We start from the raw sequence: 27452 nt of genomic DNA, 5'->3' as shown, positions 1-27452 counted from the left end.
GAATTAGGCATGTTAGATCTTCCGAATACATGAGTTCCTCTTGTATATTTTTCGGATTTCTCAACTTTTGAAAATTGAGTTTTCCTTTCGAGATTGTTTCCTTCATTCCTTCCTCTTGCTATTTACAAAAGAAAAGATTCGATTCATGGACTTTTGGTATTCACAACCTGATTCCTTATTTTTCATGTGATGATCATGAGTCCTTCCTCCTATTTGCAAAGAAAGAGCCTTGATCTTTGGATTAATGACTTGATCTTCTATGCGATAATCAATTCCTATGAATCCTTCTTTCTTCTATTTATAAGAAAAGGGATTTGTTTCATGAATCTTCAGTATGCACATTTTGATTTTTGAATCATTTCTCTTTGCAAAAGTAGAAATTTGATGCAATGAAACTAATCTTTTTTTCGTGGATTTGACATGGTTCAAATCCTTTCATGGATTTTGTTCTTATAGCTTAAATTTTCTTGTGATGAATGAAAGGAAGAAAGAAAGAAACTTGCACCAAAAAGTACTTGCACATCTAATGCAACAAAGCTAGCTATTTCAAAAAGCAAAAGTAGTTATCATGCAAAATTTTTACTTCTTATTTTTGCTAGCTTGGATAAATTGGTGTAAAACTTACCTAAATAGTTTAAAACACTTGCATTGAGGAGAAATGATGAATGTTTGGTATCATGAAATGATGATTGGTATCATAATCAAAATGTAATAAATGCTTAAAATTTTAATGTTTTAGTATTATGTATGATATGACCAAAGTGATGTTAATTTATTTTTGGTATCATGCATAAAGTGAGGATGAAGTATACGGTTTTGAAATTGTGCATGTTTTAATGATGCACAATATATTAAAATTTTGATATGATATGTTGCATTTGATCACTATGATCAAAAGTGTTTAACTTAAATTCAAAGGTTGTGATTCCTTTTGAATTCAAGTTTGCTTTATCTCAATATGACATATAGACGGGGGAGTTAAGGTTAACTCCGTCATCAATTGGTTGTCATCATAAAAAAGGGAGATTGTTGAATCTCGGATTTGGATGATGAAATCAATTGATAAATTAATGATCTAATCCATGTGTTGAGATAAGTGTTGCAGGATTAACTACGATAATGGATAAGGCATAAAGCAAATATTAAGTCTGAGTCAAAGATTAGATGATACGTCGAAGATTCGGACGATGTGCTGGAAACTCGTCGAGAGTTCATCAGGAGCTCGCCGAGAGTTCATCGGGAGTTCGCCAAGAATTCGTCCGGAGTTCGCCAAAAGCTTGCCAAGAGTTCACCGGAAGTTCATCGAGATTTCGCCGGAAGAACAATTGACATATCGGACAAAGATTGCTTAATAAATGCCTTAACTGTCATAGTTAGAACCTAGATTGAGTTAGGATTGGGAGATAATCCCACTAACTCAGTTAGGGGCCAATTGGGCCCAATTCAGGGCTGGTTTGGGCCGGACTAATGGCCCAAACTGTGACTTGGAGTCACGTTAGGCGATGGCACCGTCGGAGTTGGCGATGGAACCGCATAAGGCTCAGCCTCCCAGGTGGTCTGGGCGGTGGTACCGCCGACAGTTAATGTTGTCAAGTGGTGGTACTACTGCTAGAGCCCAGTCTCCGAGGCTCTGTTAGGTGGTACCACCGGCTGTAGTACCGCCAGACTGGGCGGTGGTACTGCCTAGTGTCAGAGTGTCAAGCGTTAGTACCGCCCAATAATGACGGTGGTATCGCCAGTACCCCAGAAATCCAGGATGAGACACATTTTGGCTCCAATTATGAAACCTCTGGGGCCTATATATACCCCTCTTTTTTTGCATGAAAGAAAGAAAAAAGTAGCAACAAAGTGTAAAAAAATCTCTAAGTGTTGGGGTGTAAAAGTGTTGTAAAAGTGCTAAGAGTCCTCTTCTTTTTTTAGCTTTGTAATCATTCAAAAGAGGTGTGAGGCTTGTAAGGGTTGTCTCCTAAACCCGTGAAAAGGATAAAGCGTTGTAAGAAGGTGGTTGGTCTTCGCCTATTGAAGGGAGACCATTAGTGGATGCCGGCAACCTCGACGGAGGAGGAATCAGAAGTGGATGTAGGTCACAATGACAGAATCATTATAAATCTAGTGTGTTCTTACTTCTCACTTCACTTTACATTTACACTAAGTCATTATTTTCATTACCTTCCGATATGGGCTTTGTCGAAACGATTTTATCGAACTAAATTTTTCAAATCGACGTAATTTTGCGTAAGCACTAATTCACCCTCCTCTCTTAGTGTCGTATTGATCCTAACACGATCCCCCTCTCGACTTGTCACTACAAGGGCATTCTAAGTTCCTTGGCTCCGAATTTCTTTCCTCTCTCGTAGCCTTTTTGGGCTCGAAGTTTCTTTTTCTTGTAATCACAAACTCTACCACTATATGACGATTGGCCACTTTTAACAATTCAGGAAAAGTGACTAGTGGTCATATGGTAACTAAGTAGAAAACTTTAAAGGTTGAAGACCACAAATGTAGGCGTTGATGAGGACGAATGAGCTTTGGTCGGTCACCAGCTTTACTTCATCATTGAACCGCTTGCTATAACTGGTGAGAGACTTCTTGTCCATTTGTCGAATCGCCACATGGGAAGTCGTCAGTTTCTTTGATAGTTTGTAGTTGAAGTTTAACTTAAATTCCCTAGCAAGCTGTTCGAAAGGAGGAGATTGGGAGGATGGAGGCAAAGGGGTTCGATAATGGTGCGCATTCAGCACAATCGAGGTCGGACCCCTCAACTCGGTCGGCCCATCGGTGTGGTTCTGGCCATCAGCCTCTTTATTTATTCTGGATGGTTCTACGAAGTTTCCATGAGACATCCTGGGCCCTCCTAACAACAATCTGATAGGTTAGATTATGGTTGTTCGAGTTGGAATATGCACTTAGATCCAACTGTAGCCCTTTTCGGATGGTCTTCCTTCATGTCACCTCACAAGATCGAATTCCTACAAAACTAGGTCGGGGGTGTTCCTAACAATGACCCCTCCGACGGTTAAGTCAGTATGTCATACCCCCCGAATCGATAATATTAAAATTCAACAATAATCCAATTTCAGGATCCAAACACACATTTGAGGATACTGAGAAAACATTCAAGTCACATCCATAATTCCATAATTCATAAGAACTGTGCAGTTTAAAATCATATACCATATTACTCGATGAATCGTAAAATCTAAAACCAACTCACCAAGACAAAAACCACCTATTATATACAATCTCAAAAACCAATATTTACCACATGTTCATATCATTACACAAATTTACTTAACACTCCAAAATCCTAAACATGAGAGGTTCTTTAAACTTTTACAAAACTCATAAGTTCATATATACCATCAACATTCCATTAGACACCAAGTGTACTTATACAACAAAAATATATCCTCCACAAAAGGTTTGCCCCAAGTCTTCTAGCTTTTCACTGTCGTAGCTCAATTTAAATATTCTAGCAAACGACAAGCTATCCTGAAAAATTTATATAGCAACGAGGTGAGCACATAGAGCTCAGCAAGCGACTAATATATCAATGGCGAAATAGGATATTTTCAAAGCAAATAATGTACCAAATACAAGGCAGGGATACAAGAGTTCATAGATAGCCGCTCAACGAATGCAGAATCACAATGTCATTTCATTCGAAGCATGTTTTGTTCATAACAATGGAGGAAAGACTAATTGGAGCAAATCATTAACGTAATGAAACATTTCGGAATATATCAACGGCGGATGAAATGCTTCGGAACATATCAATGGCATATGAAGCATTTCAGAGTATATCAATGGCATAGGAAGCATTTCGGAGCATATCAATGACATATGAAATGTTATAGAGCATATTAATGGCATATGAAGCATTTCAGAGCATATCAAGGACGTATAAAATGTTTCGGAGCATATCAATAACAAATGAAACATTTCAGAACATATCAATGGCGGATAAAATGTTTTGTAAGATATCAATGGTATATGAAGCAATTCGGAGTATATCAATGGTGGAAGAAACATTTCGGAACATATCAATGACAGATGAAATGCTTTGAAACATATCAATGGTATATGAAGCATTTCGGAGCATATCAAGGATGTAAGAAATTTTTTGGAATATATCAATGACATATAAAACATTTCGGAACATATCAATGGCATATGAAGCATTTGGAGCATATCAACGACGTATGAAATGTTTCGGAGTTTATCAATAACAAATAAAATATTTCGGAACATATCAAAGAGCAACTACGAAATAGAAGCTCAAACGTCGCATATGACGTTACATACATTTCATTCTTATCCAAAGCACAGATAGAAGCATATAACCAAAGCTTTGGATATTATATCAAGCAAATAGAAGATGAAGTGAGATCATAACATAATATGGTCCATCCATTTCTGAATGACCACCAAACATAATCTAGAGCATCGCGGGCTCTAAGCACATATCCTTTATCATTTTTGGCAAAGGTCCAGATAATCCCTTTATCATTTCTGGCGAAGGTCCATATAATCCCTTTACTATTTATAGCAAAAGTCCAAATAATCCTACAAACATTAGAGTACAAAAGGGCATTGTGAATAATAAAGTTGGCACATATTGGAAACATATGCGGAACAACGGAATGCATGTGCCTATACAAAACATTGCGATACAAACATAAAGTTTACATAACAGATTCAGGTATGCAAATACTTATAGGACAAGAGTATACAGAAATTTGAAGCAATAATATAAAGTTGAACTGAAGTAAGGATTTTAGCTGAAATCAATTTCTAAAAAGATGAAACATGAATAGGTAAAATCGACCAAAGCTCGATTCTGACAGAATTTGAGATGCACATTGCATGAATTGTTTGGATAACTAATTATGCTCCAATTTGCCCAAAATTGAGGTCATTCGAAAGATGTATCAATCTAATTTTTGATAACTCAAGTTTTGTATGAATAGGAGTTTCCAACAAGGAGTTATAAACAATTTACTTAACACTTCAAAATCCTAAATATGAGAGGTTCTTTAAACTTTTACAAAACTCATAAGTTTATATTTACCATCAAAATTTCATTAGACACCAAGTGTACTTATACAACAAAAATATATCCTCCACAAAATGTTTGCCCAAACTCTTCTAGCTTTCCATAGCCTCAGCCCAATTTAAACATTACAGCGAGCGACAAGCTATCCTGAAAAATTTATATAGCAACGAGGTGAGCATATAGAACTCAGTAAGCGACTAACATATCCATAGCGAAAGAGGACAGTTTCAAAACAAATAAGGTACCAAATACAAGGCAGGGATATAAGAGTACATAGATAGCCACTCAACGAATGCAGAATTATAATGTCATTTCATTCGAAGCATGTTTTGTTCATAACAAGGGAGTAAAAACTAGTTGGAACAAATCAGTGACGCAAGGAGCATTTCGGGGCATATAAATGGCATATTAAATGTTTCGGAACATATCAATGATATAAGAAATATTTCGGATCATATCAATGGTGGATGAAAGATTTCGGAGCATATTAATGGCATATGAAATGTTTCGGAATATATCAATGGCATATGAAACATTTCGGAGCATATTAATGGCGGATAAAACATTTCGGAACATATCAATGGCGGATAAAATATTACGGAACATATCAATGGCGTATAAAATATTACGGAACATATCAATGACGTATAAAATGTTTCGGAACATATCAATGACGTATGAAGTATTTTGGAGCATATCAATGGCGAATGAAACATTTTGGAACATATCAATGACGAATGAAATGCTTCGGAACATACCAATGACATATGAAGCATTTCGGAGTATATCAATGGCATAGGAAGCATTTCAGAGTATATCAATGGCGTATGAAATGTTACGGAGTATATTAATGGCATATGAAGCATTTCAGAGCATATCAAGGACGTATGAAATATTTCGGAGCATATCAATAACAAATGAAACATTTTGGAGCATATCAATGACGTATGAAATGTTACGGAGCATATAAATGGCATATGAAGCATTTCGGAGCATATCAATGACGGATGAAACATTTCGGAACATATCAATGGCGGATAAAATGCTTCGGAACATATCAATGGCATATGAAGCATTTCAGAGTATATCAATGAGATGAAATATTATGGAGCATATCAATGGTATATAAAGCATTTTGAAGCATATTAAGGACGTATGAAATGTTTCGGAGCATATCAATAACAAATGAAACATTTCGGAACATATCAAAGAACAAATACGAAACAGAAGCTCAAACATCGCATATGATATTGCATATGCGAGCGACAGTCCAGCGAGCGATAAAGTCTTCTAGCTTTCTACAGCCTCAACCCAATTTAAACATTATAGCGAGCGACAAGCTATCCTGAAAAATTTATATAGCAACGGGGTGAGTATATAGAGCTCAGCAAGCGGCTAACATATCCATGGCGAAAGAGGACAGTTTCAAAACAAATAAGATACCAAATAAATGGCAGGGATATAAGAGTTCATAGATAGTCACTCAACGAATGCAAAATTACAATGTCATTTCATTCGGAGCATGTTTTGTTCATAACAAGGGAGTAAAGACTAATTGTAGCAAATCATTGAAGCAAGGAGCATTTTGGGGCATATAAATGACGTATGAAATGTCTCGGGACATCTCAATGGTATAAGAAACATTTCGGAGCATATCGATGGTGGATGAAATATTTTGGAGCATATCAATAGCATATGAAATGTTTCGGAATCTATCAATGGCATATGAAACATTTTAGAGCATATTAATGGCGGATAAAATATTTCGGAACATATCATTGGGGGATGAAACATTACGGAACATATCAATGGCGTATAAAATGTTTCAGAATATTTCAATCACGTATGAAGCATTTTGGAGCATATCAATGACGAATGAAACATTTTGGAACATATCAATGACGAATGAAATGCTTCGGAACTACAACTTTGCATTGTACTGCTGCACTGCTACAGTGCACTGCTACAGTTCTACAGTGCACTGCTACAATCGGACCGGTACCGGGCGGTCTGCATACCGCTGGCCTGTCGGACCAGTACGTATCGCCCGTATCGGGCGGTACGATTCGGTATAGCAGACCTTATATGAAGCATTTCGGAGCATATCAAGGACGTATGAAATGTTTCGGAGCATATCAATAACAAATGAAACATTTCGGAACATATCAAAGAACAAATACGAAACAGAATCTCAAACATCGCATATGACATTGCATATGCGAGCGACAGTCTAGCGAGTGATAAAGTCTTCTAGCTTTCCACGGCCTCAGCCCAATTTAAATATTATAGCAAGTAACAAGCTATCCTGAAAAATTTATATAGCAACGGGGTGAGCATATAGAGCTCAGCAAGCAACTAACATATCCATGGAGAAAGAGGACAGTTTTAAATCAAATAAGGTACCAAGTACAAGGCAGGGATGCAAGAGTTCATTAATAGCCACTCAACGAATGCAGAATTACAATGTCATTATATTCGAAACATGTTTTGTTCATAACAAAGGAGTAAAGACTAGTTGAAGCAAATCAATGACACAAGGAGCATTTCGGGGCATATAAATGGCCTCTGAAATGTTTTGGAACATATCAATGGCATAAGAAACATTTCAGATCATATCAATGGTGGATGAAATATTTCGTAGCATATCAATGACATATGAAATGTTTCGGAATATATCAATGGCATATGAAACATTTCGGAGTATATTAATGGCCGATAAAATATTTCAGAACACATCAATGGCGGATAAAACATTACAGAGCATATCAATAGCGTATGAAATGTTTCAGAACATATCAATGACATATGAAGCATTTTGAAGCATATTAATGGCGAATGAAACATTTTAGAACATATCAATGACGAATGAAATGCTTCAGAACATATCAATAGCATATGAAGCATTTCAGAGTATATCAATGGCATAGGAAGCATTTCGGAGCATATCAATGACGTATAAAATGCTATGGAGCATATCAATGGCATATGAAGCATTTCGGAGCATATCAAGGACATATGAAATGTTTCGGAGCAAATCAATAATAAATGAAACATTTCGGAACATATCAATGACGTATGAAATGTTACGGAGCATATCAATGGCGGATGAAATATTTCAGAGCATATCAATGGCGGATGAAATATTTCAGAACATATCAATGGCAGATGAAATGCTTCGGAACATATCAATGGAATATGAAGCATTTCTGAGTATATCAATGGCATATGAAATGTTACGGAGATTATCAATGACATATGAAGCATTTCAGAGCATATCAAGGACATATAAAATGTTTCGGAGCATATCAATAACAAATGAAACATTTCAGAACATATTAAAGAACAAATACGAATCAGAAGCTCAAACGCCGCATGACATTGCATTCATTTCATTCTTATCCAAAGCATATATAGAAGCACATAAACAAAGCTTTGGATATCATATCAAATACATAGATGGTGAAGTGGGATCATAACATAATGTGGTCCATCCATTTCTGAATGACCATCGAACATAAGTCTCCCACGTTTGGGAGCTCTATTCACCCACGTCTGAGTGAAGTTATAGGGGGCCGCCAGAGCATCGCGGGCTCTAAGCATAACTCCCTTTACCGTTTCTAGCAAAGGTTCATATTTATCCCACAAACATCAGAGTACAAAAGGTATTGTGAACAATAAAATTGGGACATATCGGAAACACATGCGGAACAACGGAATGTATGTGCCTATACGAAATATTACGATACAAACATGAAGTTTACATAACAGATTCAGGTATGTAAATACCTGTAGGACAAGAGTATACACAAATTCAAAGCAATAATGTAAAGCTCAACTAAAGTAAGGATTTTAGCTGAAATCAATTTCCAAAGAGATGAAACAAGAATAGGTGAAATTGACCAAAACTCGATTCTGACAGAATTTGAGAGGCACATTGCATGAATTATTTGGATAACCAATTATGCTTCAATTTGTACAAAATAAGAGTCATTCGAAAGATGTATCAATCTAGGTTTAGATAAATCATGTTTTGTATGAATAGGAGTTTCCAACAAGGAGTTATAAACAATTTAGTAACCAAAGGTCGGAGAACATTATCTCTGTTTTGCAGAATTCATAGAGTTGATTAGAACAGATGATTCAATAGGCATTTATGCTCCAAATCTTTCAAATCAAATTTTAACAGAAAGGTTTATGAGTCTAGTTTCCAATAGATCATATTTCACATAAATCAGAGTTTTCAATAGAGAGTTATAAGCAAGAGAGTACTGAAAGGTCAAAACCAACAGTCTCTATTTTACAGATTTCATAGGGTCAATTGAAATAACAGTTTCGGTAGGTAAATAGACTCCAAATTTATCAATCTTGGTATCAAAAGAAAGATCTGTGAGTCTATTTTCGGATGCATTTGGTTTTTCCAAAATCAAGAATCTGTTCAGAAAGTTATGACTAGAATAATACCGAAAGGTCAAATCTCGAAAAATTTCAGATTCACAGTTTTATTCCTAAACGATAGAAATATCAAGTATGAAGTCAAAATCTTCCAAAGTTTTTAGAATTAAGATGAAATCAGGGATTAAGTTTTCTATAGGAACAGGTTAGAACACTTGCCTTAGAAAAGTTTGATTCCTAAATATGGGGAATTGATGCAAAACCTTAAGCAAAGCAAAGCTTCTTCTTCTTCTTCTTCTACTTTAATTCCTCTTCCCTTCTCCTCTCAAACCCACGTTGGCTGCAGCTCTGAAGTTTTTCTTTAGTTTCTCCTTTAATTACTTAGGTTTGGCTAATACAAGAATTACTAGGTGGCAAGCATGCATGAAAGAAGCTTATGTGTCATCCGTAGAACAAACATAGGTGGTACCAACCTTAGGTTAGCTAGTGACATATGTCCATCATTTTTTTTTAACCTAATATGAATCTTTCACAAATCATATCACATTTTTAATATTTATATTTAGGTCTCTACATTACAAATAGGCCCTTATAAAATTTTCAAAAATGTGGGATGTTACATGAACAAAGACACGGACATACATGAGCACTACATTAAACACCCTGTTTATAGTTTTGTTCGTAACACTGTGGCCGCTTGTAGGTGTCTAATGCAGGCACCCACGTTGGATGTTCATGTCGCTACACGCCAATACGTGGCATCCACTCATCTGCCTTACCATTCTCACATATCAGTTGGTTAAATCCTCTTGGGCTATTAGGCCTACCAAGTTGATCATGGTGAGCAAACCTTATATTCTAAATAGTATTATGTCATTGAAAAATTTAGCTAAACTTCAACCTGAATTAGTTTTTAGCTATCACAAGTTCAGTCAGTTATTTCAGATGTCCAAATTGTGTTGCTCTTTTAGTTTGCTGATCAATTATAAGGGATTGGTACAGTATCAATCTGTATCAGTGTACCAAGTGTGGTATTGTCTATATGTAGTGAGTCTTGAAAAAAAGCCTAAAAAAGACAAAAAAAAAAAAAGAAACTGCTCAGTACCGACATTGTACCAAGTCTACCAGACAGTATAAGGTTTGTACCGCCTTGTCACGGACAAACTTCTAAACAGGATGTTTGATGTAATGCTTATGTATGTCCGTGTCTTTTGGTATGTTCATGCGTTGTACAACATGTAGAGGGGTGACCAAAGGCTTAATAGTCCCATTTTAGTTAGGTTGGTGGCCGCTTTAGGCTTGTAAATAAAGGTTGTGTCATTAGGACACGTGTGAGAGATTTTCGGTCTATAATGGACCATTTTACCCTTTGTTGTGCAATTGTTCAGAGCTTGTAAAGTCTGTTTGTAATTTGCATTGTCTATGAAGTGTTTCCTGGAATGTTTGCTTGTGGATCCCAAATGAGGTGTTTTCTCTAACCCGTTCTCTCTTTTGTGGGTCGGACCGTGGGAGGCTTTGGGGAGGCTGACCTTTGCGGACGGACACGCAAGGGTGCCGCACGACTTAGGCAAAACCAGCTAAGTCCGTGACAGATGGTATCAGAACGGGATAAGCACTCATAGAAACACTTAGCATGCAAATGTAGGGGAACTAGCGGGGCTGCGTTGAGGGCAGTTAGCACACGCGCAACCGTTTGGGAGGAAAACAGGCATGGATATGTAGGGAAAAGGAGTCGCTCGGAGGAGCGGGCATCTGACATTGGCATTTAGAGGAATGACCAACCCTTCGCGCAAGAGGCATCACGAGAACAGGCAAGCTTGGAAGAATGCGGAGCACACAAAGGTTGGGATAGCTGAGTTTGAGCTATGGCTCAACGTTGACAACTATACTTGATGGTGCTCAAGGCAAGCGAGGCGCTTGGTAAAGGATGAGACCATGCAAGGTGGAATGTGTTGCTTAACGACCAAAAGAGTTATGCAAAGCTCACAGAGGTGAGGGGAATTGCTAGCTCGAAGAATTTGGTACTCATGCATGGGCTTGTATGCGGACGATAGAATGTTCGTGGCCATCCCAAGGCGACCGAAACTCGGCGTCATGGAGCATTGAAACTTTCTCTTCGGCATGTGAAGGATACATCCGTAGGAGGCTGAAGTGTGCAACGAGTTCAGCATGTTGCTAGGCCTTGAGTAGTGCAGCGGGAGCTGTATTGACGTGGAGTCGCAATCTAGCAAATGCATTTGCAGGAGGCAGAATAATGCACAGTTTGTTCAGCAGATCGGAGTAGTCCAAGGGGATGGTGGTCTTCGAAACGAAGAGAGATGTTGCTCCAACCGGACAGTTATCCAAGAGGGATAAGTCTCGGCTCTCCAGAGGGAGAATCATGTTGGACGGACCTCATAAGTTGAGGAGTACCTCAATAAACAACAACTCCACGAAGCTCAATGGACTGAGCAAGCAGCGAGGAGTCGTCGCATGATCTCGCTCGAGAGAATGCATTAGTAGATGCATTGCGAGATCAAGTGGGAGAGCGACCCAAAGCAACACAAATGAAGGCACACTTAGAGTCGATATGGAGATCAGACTCAAGGGAGGGCTGACCCGTGGAATGGTGGGCGTGAGGGCCACCATCAACTTAATGCAAAAACGAGGAGCGGAGCAACTTGGGTGTAACTTGGCGAAGTACCCAAGCCGCATGAAGGGAGCTAGTATAGAAGATGGAACATGGAGCGGAGGCATAGTGCTTTCCTTGGACAGAGGTCAAGGACATGAACTCTTGCAGAGGCAAGAGTAGGATCATGTTGTTCCATGGGTCATTCATTCTGATGGAGCGGACTCATCTTGCATGGTGCCAAAGACGAATGGAGCTTCTAGGCACATGCACCTTATCTTGGAGGAGCATTTGATGGAGGAACTAAGGCGACTCAATTTGCGGAGGCGAAGTTGGGTTCAGAAGGCCTTAGCACGGGGCAAGAGGACTCAGAGGCGGGTACTCTTGAAGAATATGCCACAGTGTTGCCATTCAAGTTGCCATGAAGGAAGCGGTGCGCAGCGGAGATTATGCTGGTAGGGGTAGAGGCCCAAGATCCAGACAATGGTGCACTAATTATAGCGAAGTCGGTGGACTTCGGGAGCTACTAGGCGACGGACTGTCCTAGAGCGGTGCTTCATCTAGGTGTGACCCAAGAGTGGGTGGATGACGGTTGATTGCCAAAGGAGCGAACAAAATCGAAGGTGGAAGAGACCCTACGATGTATTGGCAGAGGCCACACATGAAGGGATCACAATTCGAGTTCATCCCACAAGGATCAGAATGCAATGGAGATGTCACCAGGAGACGACATGGTGCAGCAGATCGTGGTGGAACAATTCGTGGCAATGCGATACACACGACATAGTCCCGCGAAAGACTAGATCATACGGAGGTATGATCGGGAGCTATTGGAAGCTCCACTTCGATGAACAACACGACAGTAAGAAGGGCTATGGATTCAAAGAGTGAAGGCCATGGTACTACAGAGGCGGGTCTTCCGTACGTGCATCGAATTTTGCATCGGAGGAAAACCTTGGTCATCAGCATATGGGGGCTGGGTTCCACCAAGGGAAAAGTTCGAATGCAAGTACTAGTGAGTCCCATGGGAGGGACTTGATCATACAGAGGTATGATCGAAGCAGCTGGAGAGTTGGACTGCTCCAGAGCTCATATTCGCTTAAGGGAGCCCGGCAAGTCAGAGGACAAGGTCGAGTAAGCGAACGTTGCTACCAAGGAAGCTAAGGAGAACAGAATCTGTGCAAACCCTATAATGCGATGGCAGAGGCCATGCATGAGAGTTGCAGTCTATCTTTCCATCGACCAAAAGGGAGTTGCTTGGAGAACACAGAGGTGTTGAAGCAAGGGGTCGAAAGGGGCGAGGAAGCGACGACGAGTCCAGAGGGACTTAGCTACCTAAAATCAAGCATCAGTTAGAATGGAGGTGGACTCAGAGGAGTGCCACGGAGACATATCTACTGATTGTGAAGAAAAGGGATGCAGATGCGAGGCGACAGATAGTAAGGCCATGGGTATGGCAGCGCTATGGTACCGTAGAGGCGGGACTTCCGTGAAAGTCATTGATCCCTTGCTCTCATGGAGGGTGAGCGTTTGGTCGTGAAAGGGGCCGAGGAGGTGGAGCATGTAGAGGTAAACTCCAAGTACCGAGACAAGGCTGAAGGGCAGAGGCCAAGGAACTTCGTAAGACCGGTGTCAACGAGCTTCTCATCATGATAGCCGAAAGTAAAGGACTTCGGGTCAGGCAAGAGTGCATGACCAAGGAACGAAGTAGGCAGTACACGGTGTTGTACCTTTGCTACTCAGTGGAGTAGGCGGCAGGGTTGATGGAGAAGACGGTACAATCCCAGAGGCGACCAAACCTATGAGAGAATTACTCCAAATTGGGGTGAAAACTTCCTGCATTCTAGAAGTTCGATGGCATTGAGAAGGTGAATCACAGTAACTTACTCAACTCAAGGACTGCAAACACTTCATGTGCTTCAGAAGTGTGAGCAAAGAGTCGGCGAAGGCCAGTAACCAGCTCGATGCATAGAGTACAACCTCGAGGAGGCGGGCGAAGTCAAGTAACCTTTGCCTTCTCAACCCTTAAGAGAATGGGTGAAACCGAGTACCCCAATTCTCTTATCTATCCAGTAGAGGAGCTCTGCACAAGTTCAAAGACCCTTCGAAGATAATAGAAGACAATAGTTGTCAAATCCTCACCAACGGTGATCAGTGTTACTGAGAGATTGTTCGCTTCATTTCCCAACGAAATGCCAATCGAAAGCGGAAGTGATGCGAACCTACTTGGATGTGACAACTAAGTGAAAGAAGAGTCAATGAGCAAATTTTGTGGAGGAAAGACCCAAAACTTCAGAAGTTTGCGAGACGATGCTCGTTAAAGCTCCAACAAGCATCCACCCAGTTCAAGCAGCATGAGGCATTTGAGAGACTGACGCAGTAAGGATGGTCTTTTCCTTCATCTGGAGGATCCGCAGGAACCAACAGGGATTAACACAACTCAGCCAACCCCACACTAGAGTCAGAGTCATTGGCGAGTTGAAGCAGCATGGCGGATTAAAGGTTCGACTACTCAAAAACAGCAGCGGAGAGCAGCTGGGAGCCAAGAGGCGCATTGCAGCTGGAGCAGAAGATTGAAGACTCAACAAAGGTGAGGAGTTGCAGTGTCGACAAAGGCTTCGACGAGGACGTCGAAGGAATAAGTGGGGGAGAATGAGTGGGGGAGAATGTCACGGACAAACTTCTAACCAGGATGTTTGATGTAATGCTTATGTATGTCCGTGTCTTTTGGTATGTTCATGCTTTGTACAGCATGTAGAGGGATGACCGAAGGCTTAATAGTCCCATTTTAGTTAGGTTGGTGGCCGCTTTAGGCTTGTAAATAAAGGTTGTGTCATGAAGACACGTGTAATTGATTTTCGGTCTATAATAGACCATTTTACCCTTTGTTGTGCAACTGTTCAGAGCTTGTAAAGTCTGTTTGTAATTTGCATTGTCTATGAAGTGTTTCCTGGAATGTTTGCTTGTGGATCCCAAATGAGGCGTTTTCTCTAACCCGTTCTCTCTTTTGTGGGTCCTAAGGGACCGTGGGAGGCTTTGGGGAGGCTGACCTTTGCGGATGGACACGCAAAGGTGCCGCACGACTTAGGCAAAACCAGCTAAGTCCGTGACAGCCTAGTACAGACACAGTACCAGGCATACTGCCAGTGTAACTTATAAGACTAGTAAATCCATACTGTATTGTAAACCTTGATTATGATTTCTAATTGCTAATGCACCAGATTCGTGCCAATGCTGGGCCAGGGATTGTCATGGCTGGTGTCCAAAACCAATTGCTGCTCAGTGACTTAATTATGAGTTACAAAACTAATAACTATCCATTTTTTAAATAAATATCTTCCAGTTTTGTTTTCATTTATCTCTTGCTGTATCCAACTAGATTAAGAAATAGGTTTTTTTTTTTTTTGCTTAGAGATGCCATAGTTCAAATATCTTATTTTGTATAGGCATACAAGTTTATGGAAAGAAGAAAATGCATTGTAGGAAATATTGTCTAGCTTGATAATTCCATATAACATATAGGAATTATGCTTGTATGTTCTACACTACTAGGGCAGCTCTGTTTTTTTACATGAATTATTTTTTCTCTTGAAAGATGCACATACATTCAACTACTCCAATGTGGCATCAGTAAACGATTATAATCCTGTTATGTAGGTACCCTTCATATTGTCGGCCAAATAAATGGCCAGCTACTTCATTGCCTGAACTTGAAGAAGGTATGTATGCACCACTTCACTGTGCCTGAATTTGAAGAAAGTCCTATTATAATTAGGACTCTTGTTTAATTATTTTGATTTTACTTGATTGATTTCTTTAATGTGATTATGGATTCTCTTCCACTGTATGCAATATTCACTTTGTTCTTGAAAACTTTATGGAAGTCATAATTATCTCTGCCAGTTTTTGAAGGACATGTTCTTTCTACAGATTGTAGTTTCTAGTAAGATATGGTTATGTCTAATTTCTTTGTTTCGGGAACATACAGAAAATATGGACATGAATAAGCCTTTTAAATCATAAAATCTGCAGTAATATAAAGTTGTTTAGGAAGAAAATTTACCCTTGTGGGCCAAAGTCACTTTATGTATGATTTTGTAGCAAATAGGGACTTTCTTCTGCCTCTGAAATCATCACAAAGAAGCATTTGGGTGCAAATTAAGTTGGCCATAGACTAGTTGTTTGCTTTGCCCTTCCTTTTATCTTCATCCAGGTGTGAATTAGGCTGGTGACTCCATGCTCATGCTTATGCATTTTAAGACATCAACTGAAACATTTGAAAGTTACAAGTCATTCTTCCCCAGTCATGTGCAACCTTTCTACATGGATAAAATTTATTTTCACAAAGTAGCAATATGCTCTGAACTGTAAAATAGATCATCTATAGTGTAATTGTTAAACAATTTGATACTTGTTGGATATTCCTGTGATATATTGTGGACACATTTTATGAGATTTTCTATTTGTTTATCTCTTGATGATTGACTAGGTGGGTATATGATGTGTTGTTTGTTTCTCTCCCCTTGAGATGTGTGTCATTGATTTCGTATAAATTTTCTCATTTGTTGCCCTTGACATGCTTCTTATATTTTTAACTAATATGCTGCAAGAGATGGCTACGAACAAATACTGCACATCAGTGTTGTTTTCTTCATTGACTCCCCAACTTATGATTTTGAAGTTATATTGTTATATTGTTATTATTGTTATGTTGTGTTATTTTGGACCAATAACAATATTGGTCTGACAGTCAATCGGCACATACATCAACGTTAACAGTCCGGAACACTTTGTAAAGGGCTTGTGTCGCTCGGTATAGGGCTTGTACTGGGTAGAAACTCTTTTTTATTTCTTAATCTTCTTCAAGCTTTTCCGAAACTCAGTGCAGCTTCCTGGACCGGTATGGGTCCAGGACCCAAAATTAAAAACTTTGATTTGTAATATGGATTTGGCTTCTTGTAGTTTATTATTATTTTTTTATAAACATTGCACTGGGTTTCTTAATTTTAGCTGATGTTGTTCATAATAGAGCAATTTGTTGTTGTACTGTAGCCTTTAAAGCTCTTGGAATGCTGATGATGGAGGTTGGGCTGATGCTAGCATATCATTGTGATCAATATGGTATGTTCAGCTTGTTCATGTTTTTTCAGTTGATCTCAGTTTATTCTTTAAAGTTACATTGCTTGTGGATTGGTACCCCTTTTGGGGCTATCTTGTTTATGAACTAGTGCTACGAATGTGATACTAAATTACTAAGATATATTACACTTATAGCTGTCCTGAAAATCATGGTATTATCTCTTGTACAAAATAATATAGAATTCTTTGATTTGATGCCAAGGTTGGCAGTTGGTCATGTTTAGGTGAGATCAAACATGCACTCAGTAAGTACTGAATAAGTTGGAACATGTTTAAAATCTAAGCCAAATCCAACCTTCATAACCATACTTACCAACTAGCCCATGATATGGGGGGTAATGCAGAATGAATTTTGAAAGAAATCTAATAGTATAGTTGTATTTGCCGGAATAAGTTTTTGGGATAGAAAAGGAACGAACTCATGATAATACTTTAATAAAATCAAAAAATAGCTCACCATCAAGTTTAAAATCACAAAGGGATATAGAAAGTTCACCACCCCAAGGATAATAAACAAGAATATAGAACTGAAAACAAAAGACTCATCACTCAAGGAAGCATCCAAGAGATACAGAGTTTAAGAGAGAACTCCAAGAGAGCTTCTGCCAATATCATCAGTTTCTAAACTTCTTTCTAACCCTAAAACACCAAAATAAGTATTAATGCATGAAACAATCATTCATGCATAGGAAATTATGAAATTAAGTGTTTTATAGCTGGTAACTAACTTTTTTAATACATTCTTTGGTCATGAAAGAAAGCACATTGAACCAATTTTAAATTTGTTTAAGGAATATGCTCATGAGCTGTCATATTTGAGTGGGCTGAGTTAAAAGTTATGAGACAATATTTTGGGCTGTAGAGAATATCATAGCATCAGCAAGGTTCACATGAGCTGATCGTAGTAAATTAGGCACTCCCGTGTCAACCCATATAGTGAGGAAAACAGATACAAAATAGTGAAATCACTGTAGAGAGGAAGAGATTGATTGCAAAATAGAACCTTTTGGGATCCTCATGTTCTAAACACTTTTCTCTTGAAATGATCTTTTTAATCAGAATAAGTACGTCTTCCAATCTGTAATCAGTTCATGCTATTCGTCTGTTTCTTTTAATTTAATAGCTGCTTGTATATTAGTCCATTCATATTTCAAAGTAGATAGATGATTACATATGCTTGGTCATTTTTTAATGACCCATGTTATATTCTCTTAGAAACTATATTTGAACATTCTTCTGAGAAAAGTTGGGCTTCTTTTCAAGTTTTTGTTCTCATTTCTGAAAGCAAAGAAAAATCACTAATTCTTGATTAAGTGGAGATCCTTTGTTGTATTTAGGATCACATTGAGCTTCTTTAGATCACAAGTTTGTCTTACTACCCTGAAAGATTCTTTAATTGTCATAAAGGATCAATTACCAGGACATAGACCTAGATCCCAGTCTTATTGATCTTTTTATATAGGATTCTGAATTAAAATATTCTTGCATATTGCTCAAAGACTATTTGCTTTTTTGCATGGATATCGTCTAGAAGGGTATCAAATTTGTCCATAATGTCCCAACTGTTACATGGATCTTTTTTCGTCATTGTGTTATGTATAAGGGCACCAAACTTCCTTTTTATATATATATATTTGCTTTTGTACCAGTCAGGAACTTGTGTTCTTAGAACATTAGGGTTGGGGTAGCATTGCATGTGGGCACAAGGGTGTGAAACTGAAAGTCCTTGGTCTCCTTGACTTAGGTTCTACCACAGTGAACATCGGAAAAGGTTAGAAAAATATCTACGTGTTTGCTTTCTTTGTGAATGTTGCATGTTCTCATCTGTTTCTTCAACCAAGAACATGTTGGTAATGATGTATTCACATGTATTTACTTGATTCAGGCATTAATTTTTTTTCTCTCAATTAGCAATAACATCCTTTATTATTCTGATCACTGTCATGTAAATATAAGGGTTGTAGCTGATTGAATCTAAATAAAATTGATATTTATAGTAGTTCTAATTATTTTCATACAATGATCAGTATCCAGAGAGATGAAAGACCATGAGAATGGAAGCCTTGAGCAGATACTCAAGCATTCTAGGTGCCATAAAGGTCGTTTGTTATATTACTTCCCTAAGGAACTCAGGTAATGGTTACTCTAACTGAAATTCCATTTATGCTATAAGAAAACCTTCACTACTTTATCATAGGTCTTTCTTGTTTTTTGTCTTTGAATTTGGTACATCTGGTTATGTTCCTTTTGTTTTATGTACTGATTGTACACGTATAGAATCTACAGATCCTGTGTGAATTTAGATGCACTTCACACGTTTATAAACCATTGAAATTTAAGCTTCACTTTGCTCTAGAGTCTCGAATCTAGATAACACCATGGATTAATATTTCTGAAGATTTTAAATGTTAAGTGTCTTATGGTAATATGTAGTGAAAATAGAGAACTTTTCCCTGCTCTTGTAGTCACTGTGGTTTTCCCTATTGTCTTACAGTCACCATGGAGATAATAATAACTCCATATCATCATGGTGTGGATGGCATACTGACCATGGTTCACTCACAGGTGAGAGAACTGAGCCAGCAAATTTTTATTTTTTTTTGTCATAATCATCATAATGAAGATTTAGAATCCTGACATTGGTTCATTCATTGATGGCATATAAGGTTGAAACTGCATTTGTAAAGATGTTTTTTGCTATAAAATGTCTCTTATCTGTAGCATAAATTAAGTATATAATATATTACTGTACAGATGGAATTTTAAAACCTAGCTGAATGGAGATGACTAATGAAAATTAATGACTAGATACCTAACTAGAAGAATTATCTGAAGAAAAAACTCATCATTATATACTTAATTTATGCTACAAATTTATACTCATCATTATATACTTACTTAATTTATGTAAAATTAAGTAAAATTGTACAGTAAAATTCCATCAATTTTCATTTGTCATCTCCATTTAGCTAGGTTTATGATCTGTCAGATACAATAGTAGATAATAACTATTCTGTCCATTAGCTTATTAACTTGCATACTCCTGTCCATAAGCTGGGCATGATCAAATTACATTTTCTGAAATTTATCTTAGAACCTTGTTGCCTAATAGAATATTTGTCTATTATACTAATGTAGTTTTTACTTCAAGCCATTGAATGCCACCTATCATCTGCTTTGTTTTCTCCACGTTATTATTTAATTGAAGTTTGTCAATGGGTTTGTATGCTCGCATAAATTTACACATTTTGTCAAATAAAAAGCTCAAGAATGTTTTCTATATTTCTGAAATCTTACAACTATTATTCATCATTGTAGGCCTTACCTGTGGCATGTTTACCAGAAATGGTGTCAAGATATCTTCTCCTGATAGTGCTGCTGGCCTTTATGTTAAAACAAGAAATGATCAGATTGTCAAAGTAATTCTTGTTTTCTTTACTCTTCAAATATGAAGCATGATAACACCATTACACTGTTCTATTAAAAGTTTCTGTTTTTGTTATCATGCCACATTACTGCAAGTTATTCATTGACTATTTTATTACTAAAGAGACTCTTCATGCTCATTTATTTTTATTCTGGGGTAACTCGTTGATATTTTATTTATGAATTTTTAGATGAGAGTAGAGAAACAAAAAGTAAGAATCATACCTGGAAATTGAAGATAAATTTCTTCAGTGCACCTCACACACACACACCATATATAGCATCTGAATACTTCTTAAGAAACATAGATCCGTAGGTGCTGGAGTTTCAACCAAGTGGTCATAGATGAAGGAAAGATTCAGTAACAGTTGTCGAGATTGTTTTGCTAATAAAGAAGCAATAAAATACTAATTAATAAATATTTAACTCAACAAACACCAACAATATAATTAAATAAGATGATCTCACATTAGCTAGTACCCAATAAATAATTTATGTTGATGATTATGATCTGAATGCCGAAGTCACTCCGAAAATTGTGCATTATCTAATCATGATATTGTCTACGAATGACTGTAGTCTATGTTAGTTACCGTCATAGCTTTTACCTATATCTTCAACCTGCTTGGGTCAAGGTTTGATTGTCAGTGAGACTAACATTGCTATGTATGCTGCATGGTTGAGGCATCCACAACATTGATTTCAATCAAAGGTATTCATGTGGAAACATGCAATATGTTTCTGACACAATTTGTATCGTGCCATTCAGTACTCTCTTGTATCAGCGGGTACATCCCAAAAGTGACCTAGCCATGTATTTGCTTCTCCAGCATGGATATACATGGTGTTTGCATGCACATTGATATTACAATCCTTGGTTTTGATATGTAAGTTTTGAGTAAAACACTGTGTTCTTGAGAACCAATCATCTTGTACCAACTTTATGCATAAATGAAAAGCAAACTCAATTTTTCACTACTTTGGCTTGGATTTTATTTCTGTTCAGTCAAACTGGACTTAGTTTTGGCTCCTGCAATCTGTACACAGGCAATGTTTCATATAACCATAATTGATGGTATATTTGCATCCATTTTTATGCACCAATATCAGTGTTATGGGTGTATAGCTTTGGACATAAATTGGCCAGGGCTAGGATGTTAAGAAGCCCACTAAAGTCAGGGACTAATTTTAAAATGGTTTGAAATAGGTAGCTATGGCCAACAGATGTTTTTATTTATGTGCCAGTCTGCAATGGCTGGTTATTGGTAATCCCATACAATAAAAACCATTTTTAACCTTTAAGACATTTGATTGAACTAGAAAAGCTTTAACTACAAAGTTAATTGACTGTTTGTTGCTGTATATTCTACTAGCAGGGTATAAGCATTATTCATCAATACATAAATGTTGTGTGCATATTTATATTTTTGGAAATATGTAGATGCATGTGTTTGCATCAGCATATGATTGTTTCACATTGATCATTACAAATGATTAGAATTTAGGCTTCTGTGATGGCTATGGAAGAGTCATGTTTTGAGACTAGATTTTCTGTACTCATAACAATGATTTTTTTATGTAGATTATTGAGGCTATAATTTTTTATGCTTTAGGTTGTATTCGGAGAAGATGAAATAGCATATCAAATTGGTGAAACCACTGAAATACTAGGTGGTGGTTATCTCTGTGCTACTCCACATTGTGTACAGGTGCTTCAATCATCAGCTGGTGCTTGTGAATTTGTGTTTTAGAAAGAAGCATAATATATTTATTTATTATGCAATTGATTAAATATGAAAAGCTTTTATCTTTGTGTGTATACATTACGTGTATGTATAATAGATTTTTTCTTTCTGAGAAGCAGAAAGATTAGTTTCTCTGTTAACTAAATTATCAGTCTGCTATTTTGTTGTTTTTTCTTCCATTTTCCATCCTGCAAACTACAATCATTGAAATGTCATACTTAGCTAATTGATTTTTTTTGTATCATGTAACTTACAATATTATTATCTGCATCAATGCATCTTGTTTTTTAGATTTATATACCATTGTTCTATGTCAACATGTTAGTGTAACACTCATTTTGAAAGGTTATTTCATTTATTTGCCCTATACAGACCTCAATGGTATGAAAAAATATATATAGCCAACCATAAATAGTTGATTAATTTTTTCTTTTCAATGCTATTGCTCTTTGCTCTATATATAATATTTGATGTGCTGTATTAAATACTCAGCTCTGTCTTTGTACTTCTGTTTGTTAAATATTCAGCGCTGGGCATTTCGGGCGAGCACTCGGGTTAAACCAGGTGACCAAACCAGTGTTTTACGTTTGGTTCAGTTTTCGGTGCTTCAGTTGGTTTGATTGAACCAACTAAAGCACCGATATCAGCCTCCCAACATCCCTCTCGCGACTTCCCCAACCCTAATCTTGCTTGTCACTATTGCTCCCGCTGCTCGCTATTATCGCTGCCGCTGCTCGCTGCTACTCTGCTGCAGCTGATCGCTGCTACCGCTACCACTATCGTCGCTCATCGCTCCCGTTGTCGCTGTCATTGCTCGTCGCTATCGCTATCGCTACCATTGTCGTTGGGCGTCGCTCCTGCTCCCGCTGCCTCGCTTCTCGCTCCTACCGCTGTCGTTATCACTATCGTCGCTCACCTCTCCTGCTTCTGCTCTCGCTGTTCGCTGCTACCTCTTCTCACATCGACTCGATAGTATACTATTAACTGTATACTAGTAACAATATTTTTTATTTATTAGATTAATAATATATTATTTTAATTTTAATATTGCTAATTTTTATTTATTTAAAATTATTGTTATTGTTTTGAATTTTAAGATTTTTTTGTTAATTTGATATTGTGATTTTATAAGATTTTTTAATTTAATATCATATTTTTATTTAAATAATTATATTTATTAATTATATTTTATATTTTTATATTTTAGCGTCTCGTTTCGCTCGGGCGAGCACCTAGCGCCTCGGGTATTTTTGGACCTTGGCGCCTAGCACTTTTTAAATCACTGTTTTTATCGTTTACAATTACGTGTATAGATGCTCTATAGCCCATTTTAAATCACTGTTTTAAATCTGCACAGATGCTCTATAGCCCACAATTACGTGTCTTGCCTCGACATTTGCAGCACTAACTTCTTGATTCAGTTTTAGAGAAAAATTTTCTACTCTTCTGAACAGCCATCTGTTTGTCTTTCTTAGATGGAGGCAAACATATTCCTTGTTTGCAATCTTATACCCTTTGTTTTATTTGATAGGCACCTAACAGTGAAAAGGCTTCTGGAGTGGAGCGTTCAACTTTTGCATTGTTCATGCAACCTGATTGGTAAGTTAGCTTTATATGTTTTATTCATATGAAGTCAAAGAAATGTTATAATGAGAAGATTTTTTTCCATTGTATTTCTTGAAGGAATGAATTTAACATGGCGGATTTAGGTAAGGTGGTGAGATATATATTTTATTTGGATGAAGAGATTGTGAAAATACCACCTACTTTTCTATCTGCTGCCTCTCAGTGATCTGGATCGTTTGCTTGCATAATCTGTGATGCATGTGGCCAGTCTGTTGCTTATGTTCATAGAATGTTTATACTTATTGAAGATAGTTTGAAATGGCTCCATGGATATTCCATGATGCTTGTTCAAGAAATAAGGAGCTTGTATGCATAGGTGATTTTAAATTCTCTTAAAAGAGGGGCTTTTTGTATTTGTTGAACAAACACAATAGGCATATAAGTTAAGCCATCTTATCTTAAATTTCTCTTACTGGTTTCCACAGGGCTGGTGCTGTGTGAAAATGACTTCCTAGTCCTCACATAGATAATATTTTCAAAGGCAAGGCTTAGCTCAATTTCAGAGTTACTAGTTTCTTATTGACCTTTCTTCTTCTCCTCTCTCTCTCTCTCTCTCTCTCTTATATATATATATATATATATATATATAACTTTCTCTATTTTTGCTTAGCATAGACTGAATCGATTGTGCATGTATCTTCTGTTTGATAGTTTTAGTCATTAATTGAGTTTCATATGAAGGTCTAAGATGGTTATTGTGCATTATTTGAGAGTTCTAGATATGTTTCTCTGTGAGATTAATATCTCATGTTCTGCAAAAGCAACAACTTCCCTTCATAATTTTTCCATGGAGTTTTCTAATAATATTTATAGCATATATGCTGTGTGCACTCAGTGACCAGAATAAACTTCATTCTCTTCGAGTTTTCGGTTATCATGGGTGTTGACTCTCTAATTAGGAGTTATGTAGTCTTACATTAGTTTTATAAAGATCCTTTGTTCACCAAGTGAAGTCTGCCATTCGTATATTACTATAAAATTATTTTTGATGTCCTATCTTTTTTCCTTTGTTAGGGATGAGAAGCTTATGTTTTCGGGTGCGGTTCCATATCACCAAGAGGTATGTTTTAAGGAAAAAAAAGCAAATTAGTGAAATGATATCATGCATTTATTCATTCTTTTCGTTCCCCATTGTCCCTTACATGCAGTTGATCCTGCCTCATGGAACTCTCACTTTTGGAGAATTTTCTGAGAGGCTTCTTAACAAGTATTACCATGAAGTATCCTGAGAGAAGTTTTAGAGTACAGTTTCACTTTTCTCACTAATATTTGCTGTTAGAAGTTTTTCTTTCCTTCTTTTAAATGTTAGTAGCCGTCAATGTAATGTGTTTTGATCGTCTTGGACTGTTGATGAGATGCAACTTTCAATATTATACATGCAGACCTAGTAATAAGGCAAGTACATGCGTGCTGCAGTTCAGCATAAAATTAAAATGGTCATAGAAAATTCCTCATGTTCATGCGAACCCCTCCGCATTCATCGTTAGCGCAAAGCGGGCTCCATCTCCCATCAAAGTATGAGAGAGTAGGGAGAGAAATAAAAAACATGTAATCTGATTTTCAAGGGGGTTTTGGTATCTATAGATGGATCAAGGTATGTTTTCAATTAGCATTTATTTTGTGAAATCACTGAGCTTAAATATTATGAGATTTATGTCCTGCATCATGATGTTTTTTTTTTGCATATATTAATCGATTATACTTATGCCTATATTGAAATGGGTCTAAATGTTAGATCGCGTTGTACTTGCTGAGCTTGTCAAGTTGTTAACTGAACTTGGGAAGGTAGATAATATTGCAAGCTTTACAGAAAGAGTAATTTTTTTGTTTTTAAGCATAAGTGACGAAGGCAAGGTTCGAATCCAGAACTTGTGATATAGTATTAAAGTTTTTGCTAACTAAGCTAGCTGACACCTTCGAAAATTAAAAAATTATTTCAGAATACCATTTGCATGGTTGAAATTTCTTAATTTGAACTCGTTTCTAAATGGAGCAGCCTTAGTAGGTGTTCTTAATTTGTGCTTTTGCAATGAGGAACTCAAATGCTACATGAAATTCTTAAAGCCGAACACCTATCTTAGTGGGCAATGCTTAAATTTTAACATATGTAAGTTTGGAGAAATGACACTTACAACATTGATCTATATATCAAATGTAGTAACAAAAGATTGAGTGTTCAAAATCTATCTGATATTTGAAAGTGATAGCAAATCTAGTTGGTAAAAATCTTATATGATAAATCAGCATTAAGTTCTAAGATCAATATCTCTATTCGTCACTTATCATTTGTAAAAAAATTGAGAACATAATGAATGCTAATAAAGTATTCAATACATGATTGACAGCAATCATGTGAGGTCTCGTTCAGAACCCTCAGTTTAGAGAAGTAATCACGGGCTGAGATACCTTGTTATATATTTCTCAGGTATTAATTATTATTGTTCGAATTGCAATCGCAAACCTTTGTGTCAAATATAGGCGTATGACCAGTGCAATTGCAAATTATTTTACTACATGGAAAGTTGGAATGCTTGTTCGTACGTGTTGTTAGTGGTGAGCTAAATTGAGAATGGAGGAAGCACTGAAGCTCGCCAACCGTTTTTTTCAGCTGCATCAAAGTGGTTGTTTGCATGCTAAAACCATATGCTCCACACTGAGGACGGGTGTGGATTCAGATGCCGAGATGGGAAATGCATAGGTAAGAATGTGTGCAAAATTTGAAAACAAGGATAATTCAAAGGAAGCTTAACAGGAGATGTCAGTAAGAAACAATGGGATGGTGGGTAGCTCATGCAAGTTGCTGATTACTTGGAAAATGATAGTATTCTACTGGAAATTAACACATAAAAAGATCGTCATTGAGTGAAAGACTTGCTGTCTTAGGTATTTACGGATGCACACTGGCGTTGGATATGTGGAGAGGATTATGACCCCTCAGTCAATATCTTTTTCAACTACTTGTTTGCTGTAGGATTCTGGAATCTGGTTCAGCTTTAACCGAAACATCCGGTTCTAACAGAGACGGGAGCGAATAAAAGTTGGTTTGGTAAGGAAATATGATCATTTGGAGTCTGATCCAATGGCCTTTAGAGCTGTTATAGCCAATGGATTATGGCAGGTTAGAAACGAGGCTAAACTCAATAGTCTGCAGCCATATGTACAAACAAGCACACACTTATGCTAAAAGATCCACTCGTGAAGGCAGGATGGGGACAAGGCAAGCATATGCTATATGGATGAAATCTAAAACTAAATGTTGATGACTTAGTTATGAAGGAAGGCCTTTTTGAAGCACTTCCCAATGAATTGGAGGAGCACCGGTTTCAGCGTCGCTCCCGTGGGCTCATTCCGTGATGGTTTACTGCGAGATTTCTGTCTGGATGGTGGTGCGCCGGGAACTCGTGGTTCCATGGCAGTTATTTTAGTCAAAACAAAAAAAGTTTGTTTCAGGCGCCTTGAA

At 37.4% G+C, this 27452-nt stretch overlaps 1 protein-coding gene across 3 annotated transcripts in view; it reads left to right on the top strand.

Annotated features, from left to right (window-relative positions):
* LOC135610091 (uncharacterized) overlaps positions 1-25426 on the top strand; it is a 51565-nt gene extending 26139 nt beyond the window's left edge. The window contains exons 7-16 of one of the 3 annotated variants that reach the window (XM_065104110.1): positions 15714-15775; positions 17109-17177; positions 19223-19328; positions 19690-19760; positions 20514-20614; positions 22235-22330; positions 23898-23965; positions 25007-25052; positions 25141-25234; positions 25375-25426. In XM_065104110.1, the coding sequence (XP_064960182.1) occupies positions 15714-15775; positions 17109-17177; positions 19223-19328; positions 19690-19760; positions 20514-20614; positions 22235-22330; positions 23898-23965; positions 25007-25052; positions 25141-25221 (700 nt within the window). In that variant the 3' untranslated portion in view covers positions 25222-25234; positions 25375-25426. Of the gene's footprint in view, positions 1-15713; positions 15776-17108; positions 17178-19222; positions 19329-19689; positions 19761-20513; positions 20615-22234; positions 22331-23897; positions 23966-24417; positions 24475-25006; positions 25053-25140 lie in introns of those variants that run through there. The other 2 variants (XM_065104109.1, XM_065104111.1) reach the window with 2 other exon arrangements.
* The last annotated feature ends 2026 nt before the right edge of the window (positions 25427-27452 follow it).

Source organism: Musa acuminata, chromosome BXJ2-4 (assembly GCF_036884655.1).
Source record: "Musa acuminata AAA Group cultivar baxijiao chromosome BXJ2-4, Cavendish_Baxijiao_AAA, whole genome shotgun sequence".
Lineage (NCBI taxonomy): Eukaryota > Viridiplantae > Streptophyta > Magnoliopsida > Zingiberales > Musaceae > Musa > Musa acuminata.
The sequence above is the reverse complement of the archived record's forward strand: the minus strand, read 5'-3'. Positions and strand labels throughout refer to the sequence as shown.